The 6,828-nt window shown below is 40.6% G+C and overlaps 1 protein-coding gene across 1 annotated transcript; it reads right to left on the bottom strand.

The window, feature by feature from the left end:
• Nucleotides 1–5,293: 5,293 nt before the first annotated feature.
• LOC102211801 (protein S100-A10-like) lies at nucleotides 5,294–6,828 on the bottom strand. Its single transcript, XM_005740664.1, has 3 exons — nucleotides 6,745–6,828; nucleotides 5,677–5,826; nucleotides 5,294–5,542 (listed from the first exon to the last, which is right to left on the bottom strand). Exons 2-3 carry the CDS (start codon nucleotides 5,803–5,805, stop codon nucleotides 5,381–5,383), a joined length of 291 nt encoding a protein of 96 aa, XP_005740721.1. The 5' UTR covers nucleotides 5,806–5,826; nucleotides 6,745–6,828; the 3' UTR covers nucleotides 5,294–5,380.

Below are 6,828 nucleotides of genomic sequence, written 5' to 3'. Positions count from 1 at the left end.
ACACTCGTGTGCTGTTACAGTGAATGTTTGAATTTGAGGATTTGGAGAATTCTAAAAACTTGCTGCATGTTTTACAAAATGTTTCTGATGTTATGATCTCAGGACTGCTTTTGAATCTGGAATTGCTGCAGAACAAAAGACAATAAAATATGAAATGTAAAGTTTGGGGTGCTGTGTCTTTAAGAGGACAATTAAAGTAAATTAAATAAATAATGGTCATGTAACAGTCTTACAAAATACCCTTTTTGCAGTGACGGATTCAAGACTATAAAAATGTTATGTTTATTGTTGATTTACAGTTTTTTATTTCACCCATTTGATTGACTTTATGTGACTATATTTTGGGGAAACCCCATGAGCAGCATTTTGTGGCATCTCTCTTCGAGGCTTTTACTGATGAATGGAGGGAAGCAGCATTTACATGTGAACTGAATCACGTTTTGTGCTTCATTTGAAGGTCACTTTTGTTAATTCTGTAAAAGAAAGTCCACAATTTGGTTCGTACATTTCATTCCGTCTTAAACGAGTCTCTTGTGACTTTTGGTGGTGGAGTCATGGGACAAATGTTTGATCTGCTTTTAGAGATTTTAGAAGTAATTTTTCCCCGAATAAGAAACTTTGATCTTTACAAGATTTCATACATAATTGTGGAGCATTTGTGCTACTATGTAAATGCCGTTTTTCTACAAATGCATTAAAATTCTTTTTGACTTTTCTAACAGGATGACCAAACCCACTTCCTCTTTTTAAAAACGTACCGCTTGGCACAATAGGACCAAAGAAATGACCAGTTACGTATGTTTTAAGCAAAACATGCATCGCAGGAACCTTTAATTGTACCAACTAATTTCTGGTGTGTTTCTTTTGTATGTAATTAAAAAGTTTCTTTTTTATTGACTTGTTTGAGATGCACATTATGTTAAAGTAAAAACACGGGGACAGTGACTCACTAGCACTGATTGTTATGGTTGTGAGTGGATCCACTCTTCTTTACAATTTTGCAGAGAGGCTGTGACTCATAGTCATGTCCCCAAAACCAAAGTCACAGAGTCCAAAAAAAAAAAGAAAAGAAAGGAAGGAAGAAAAGAAAAAAAGCTGCACTGTGGCAACTCTGTTTGCATGTTTGTTTCTCCCTGTCCGTGTGGCCTGTTGCATAACTTGAATTAGATATTTCTGGCATTGGTCTGGGCATTGTTTAGTCCTGTAATTAACAACTTCAAAGCGCAGCTGAAAGCAGATGATAGGTTAGAATTCACTGTCACCATCATTCACAGCATTTTTAAACATTGTGCCATCCTTCTTCACTATGTGGAAATCGTGAGTCACACATCTTCCTGTCGCCTTTTTCTCGATCTTATTCACTCACTCACATTTACCAAATAATGGAGGGAGTATCCATGGTCACCACATCCTGTGTCATATCCAGCTGTGATACACAAAACTGTTTGTTCAGTACAACTGGAGTGGATTTAATCACACTCACTCAGACCAATTTTTAACACTATAATTACAGATATGTGCCATCTAGTGGTTACAAACAGACATTTTTAGTGTCCAGCTCCAGCCATGTGTGCTCTAATGTAAGTTGTTTCTTCAGAAAGACATACGTCATGCAAATGCTGCATAGTGAATGTCACCCTAGAACCTTGTAGCTAGGATTATAGAAATAATGAAGTCATGCATCTACAAGTACCCATGGAGGGAAACTATTTGAAGGTATGCAGCAGAGACAGTTTAAGATACAAATCACAGGAAATGACTGGAGGAAGTATTCAAGAGTTTTATTAAGGTAACACTAATAATAGAAAAAAAAGACCTCAACAGAACTGCACTAAAAGATGCTCTAAAATTATGTACGCATATGTGCATCTATCATCTTCATTGTATCAGCTGAAGTATCAAAAGTAAAAACTGAAGTGAAAGGCTACAAGACATGCATAATATTATCATTCATATGTCATGACTTTAGCTGGAGGGAGTAAATTAATGTTTCCATGTATTGATGTTCAAGGCCTTTACAGCCAGTCTGGTTGTTGTTTATTCAATTAATAAGTTTAGTGCCTCATTTGTAAAACACTCATCTTCATGCACTAAATTTATTATAACATAAAAAAACTGCATACAACACTGCACTAGAAAACCTTGCCTTGTAAACAAGGTTTTTTTTAAGGTGGGTGAAAACTTGCAAATTCTTCAAAACATACTTAACTAGAAGTACATGGTTAGATTTAACCACTGTCTCATGTTTGCATGTATGCACCTAAACCTTTAGGTCATAGGCTCTTTATGTCACGGTCTGGCTGGCAGACCATGGGGATATGGGGGAATGAGGACCCAAAACACATGGTTCTGCAATGCAAACAGTGCACTTTATTTACAGTGAAGGCTGTAAACACAATAACTCCCCGTTGCTCCCTTGAATCCCGTGTGCTCATGCTCCCTGCTGTTGTGTTCTCGCACACCCTGTGTGTGCTGCCGTTCTGGTCCACTCTTCCACCTGGGGGGAAAACCACAAAAACAGCCATCAACACCAACCCCGGCAGGCATACACGAACAGCACCGTTGTACGCTGACAGAGACACACTAACTTGGGTAGACAACTCAATGATCCCACACCAGTGGGAGCTCCAACACTCTCCTAAGTAGCTCCCCCAACGAGCCCTGATCACCAACAGGTGTGTGGCAGGAACTTCAGGTGTGGCCAGTCCTCCTGCAGGGCCACACCCATCAGGCCTGCATGTGGCTGTTCTCCATCCTCCAGCCACACATGTACACACCCACACCCACACCCTGCCTATACATATAATGAGTGGAACACAGACTAACACAGCATTGTGCAGAAAGACACACACATCACCAAATAATAATAATAATAATCATAATAATAATAACAACAACAGTCCAAACTGCTCACGGACCCCCGAGTCCTCCAGAGCCGGGTCCGTGACACTTTATTTTGGTAACCTGTTTTGGTGTCAACTTCTGTCAGTTCAACTGGTTCAAAGCTCCCTCTCTGTGTGTCTATCAATAAAAGAACAGAAGAGAAGTGAAACAGCAGAATCAGGTTATAAAATACACATTTTGGGGCGATCGTGGTTCAAGAGTTGGGAGTTCGCCTTGTAATTGGAAGGTTGCCGGTTCGAGCCCCGACTTGGACAGTTTTGGTCGTTGTGTCCTTGGGCAAGACACTTCACCCGTTGCCTACTGGTGGTGGTCAGAGGGCCAGTGTCTGGCATCCTCGCCTCTGTCAGTGCGCCCCAGGGTGGCTGTGGCTACAATGTAGCTTGCCATCACCAGTGTGTGAATGTGTGCATGAATGGGTGGATGACTGGATGTGTAAAGCACTTTGGGGTCCTTAGGGACTAGTAAAGCGCTATACAAATACAGGCCATTTATGATTTTTACATAGCAGCAGCAGCAACAACATTAAAACCACTGACAGGTGAAATGTATTGACCCTGCCTTTTTCAATATAACGTTCTACCCCCCTCTTCTGCCTTCAGGGTAGAACTCCAAAACCCAGATTGCAATTTGAACAAGCTTGATTCATCGAAGCCCAGCCCTGCTGTGGATACTTTGTGTCCTGTGGGCTGCAGGGATGGGCTTCGATGAATCAAGCAGGACACAAAGTTTCCTCTCCCAAACACGCAGGTCCAATGGGACAGAGCTGTGTTGGCAGCTTGAGTAGGACCTACAAAACAATAAGCAGGTGATATTAATGTTGTGGATAAAGTGCCAAGTATATGTTTTAAACTGTGGGATTTAAATGTCTATTGGTTTCAAACGCTCACATTTGAACACTGGGGATAAAAAAATAAAAATAAAATAAAAATAAATGTAACTGTGAATTGAATCAGCATCAGGATCACAATAGTTATTTCCCATGGCAACATCTGCATGCAGACTGGACGTTGGGGATGGTTGGTATGTTTTGGACATTAATGTTATTGTTTAACAAGTTTCCACAGAGAGGGGATTTTTTTTTTTTTTTTGGTGTGTCCAAGATGGGCGTGGCATGCCACAGTGAATATTTGGTACTCCCCGAACTCACACCACAGAACGCCCCGGCCAGGAATGACTTGAGCAACTTTAAAACCAAAAGCATGCAGGATTATTTCAGTGAGAAAAATGTTGCGACAAATTTCATTATTAATATATTAGAAAGTCTGTGTTAGAAAACTAGACATGACACATACAGTGGTGTCACCGATCAGCGTCTGGTAAGGTCAAAGAGTAATTCATCTAGACAAATGATGACTTTCTTTTCTTTTAGGCAACATGATAAACATATAGCCTGCAGGAGGCACTAAACACAAGGAAATGCACTGAAAAAGCAGCAGTCTCGGAATCTCAGCTGTGGGTCACATGGGCGTGGTGCTTCTGTAAACCAAGTGGTGCAAACTTTAGCTACACACACACGCACACACTTAAGACTCATCACATAGTCACATAGCAACTTCAGTGTTTTCCCAGTATCCATGAACACTGACAAACCAGTAGTTAAGCCCTGCCCAATGCGGTGTTTGCCAAGAGCTCAAGAAGACCTCTTCCTCCTGGGCTTAGCCTTTCAGGCAGGCTTTTCTCAGGCAGTAAAAGCTTTGATGACTTCACTGGGATCGGCAGGCCATCATAGTAAACAGTGGCTCACAGTCTATCTGCACATCTACCAATAACAGATTTGATTGCTGGAGCATGCCTGAGAGGTAGGGCTGCCTGGAAGACTTCGTTTTAGAGAAAAGATATTTGTTCTGTTCAGTAAGAATAATGAGAGACGGGTGGTGAAGGGGTTATCTTGTTCCTCTTTCTCTGGTGTTATTCAACTTTCACCAGACATGAAACATGGTGGGATTTTTGTGATCTGCACAAGAACAGTGATGTGCTGTTCTTGTGAGTCAGTTGAGGGCTTGCAAAATACAAATCAAACTAGGCAATGTTATCACCCGTTTTGTTCATAGAGTTGCAACATCCTCTGAGAGTTTATGCCTCACTGAGAGAGGTGTGTTCATGCCTACAACATTCAGCAGATTCCTCAGAGCAGTGATAAAGCAGGGACTTTGTCAGGGAGGGAGTGGCTCATCTGCCCTTTAACACTCGGGGAAACATAAAGTACTCAGTTACAAAGCCAACAGAGAAAGCTGTCTGGATTAAGCTTTACCAGCTTCTCAAATGGAAATGGTTCTGGTGCTTGCTTAAAAAAACACATGTATAAAAAGTTGAAGGGGATTTATGGACAAATCTGTCTAACTTAAAGATTAGATAGTTAGGAAACACAAGACACAAGAGATTTAAAATGATTCAGCACTTTTAATGAACAAAACTTTACAAAAAAAAAAACAAAAAGCAATGCTTTTTGGTCGCTTCTCTTCCACTGTTGTACTTCCTACTTCTTTCCAGCCTTTTTCATTTGCAGCTGATAGCACTGCTCACATGCAACAGACAGTCCAACAACCAGAGAAACAAACTCCTCAAAGTTCACAAGACCATCACCGTTGGCGTCCAAGTCTTTCATGATCTTGTCTACAGCAGCAGGATCTTTTTGACACTGTGTTTAAAAAAAGGGTGTGTGAGGATACATCAGCAACAGTGAGACTGCACAAGAAGTGGCATAGTATTGGATTACAGTGTGCAAATGATGCGCAGTGTGATTGCACAATTTACGTTTTGGTCTCATCTCACCTTAAGGAAGCTGGAAAGCTCAGCCTCCATTAGCTGTCTGAGGTTTTGCCGGGTGAGCGAACCGTCCTTGGCGTAACGGTGGAACACCTTGATGAGTCCTTCCATGCAGTTTTCCAGTTCTGAAGGCATGGTTGCTGGAATGTGTTTAGACTGAAAAACAATGTTCAGAAAATGTTGACTATGACAACTGATAGCAAGTCAGTTTAACTTCAGCTGACATTTTCCAAACAAGTCCATAGAAAGCATTTATGAAAGCTGCTTTGGTTGAGATGCTGTTAAACTCATCCATTATTGATGGAACTGACACATTTGGGTCTTTGTTTTACTTCTCACTGATGAGTGATGCTCGTGGGAAGACAGTAAAGGTATGTCATTGAAATTTTAGTAAACCACTGTGCAAAATACAGAAAATCTCAACATTTGAGTTACTGTCTTTGTAGCTGTAAGAGTTAAAAGAAAGGAGAAGTAGGAGGGAGGGTGTGTTATTTGTGCGCAAGAGAATGGAAAATGTGAACAACTTGAACTGAAAAAAGTTAGACCCAAAATGGTGGGATTCAATGTGAGTAATGAGATAGGACACTGCAGGAACAAGCACATGTGTGTACGTGCCCACAGTCCAACCACACCCTTACAAAGGCTTATATTGAGTATACGGAGACCTAGTTAACTGTCTTAAATGTGAATCAGAGCTTAATGTAAAAATGTTAATTATATATTTTATTAATAAAAATAATGATAACACTGGAAAAACAATTAAAGTGTAATTATAGTGAAAGATTGAAAACAAGAGAAAGAAACAAGATAAACTAACTAAAAGTTGGAGCCTAACTTAGTTAACAGCAGAGGAAATACACGGATCCGTTAGATACCGTTAGAAATTCACAGAGGGAGCTTCAGTAAATACAAAGCAGTGACTGGGAGCGGATTAAAGTAGGTTAAACAGTATGAAACACTATTCTCACACCTCCTAGCTGTATGTCTGTATGTTTTAGCAACTAAAGTTTATATTTAAAAAAAAAACATCGTGGCAAAGCCACACCTGTAGGACAAGAGCAGAAAGTTTCTTACCGTACAGTTGCTGGGACGTGGCAACAGAAGAGGTGCAAATGTTCAGACGTCTGCAACAAGCAACAGAGATTTTATAGTCAGGCG

The sequence above is a fragment of the Pundamilia nyererei genome, unplaced genomic scaffold, assembly GCF_000239375.1.
Source record: "Pundamilia nyererei isolate P.nyererei 1_Seehausen unplaced genomic scaffold, PunNye1.0 scaffold00102, whole genome shotgun sequence".
NCBI classification, from domain to species: domain Eukaryota; kingdom Metazoa; phylum Chordata; class Actinopteri; order Cichliformes; family Cichlidae; genus Pundamilia; species Pundamilia nyererei.
Note: the sequence above shows the minus strand (reverse complement) of the source record. Positions and strands in the feature narration are given on the sequence as shown.

Excerpts from the sequence above, each read along its gene's own strand:
- LOC102211801 (XM_005740664.1), bottom strand. The coding sequence starts at position 5,805 with ATGCCTTCAGAACTGGAAAACTGCATGGAAGGACTCATCAAGGTGTTC. Across the intron at positions 5,543-5,676 it reads AGCTTTCCAGCTTCCTTAAG|TGTCAAAAAGATCCTGCTGC; the intron begins GTGAGATGAGAC and ends TTTTAAACACAG.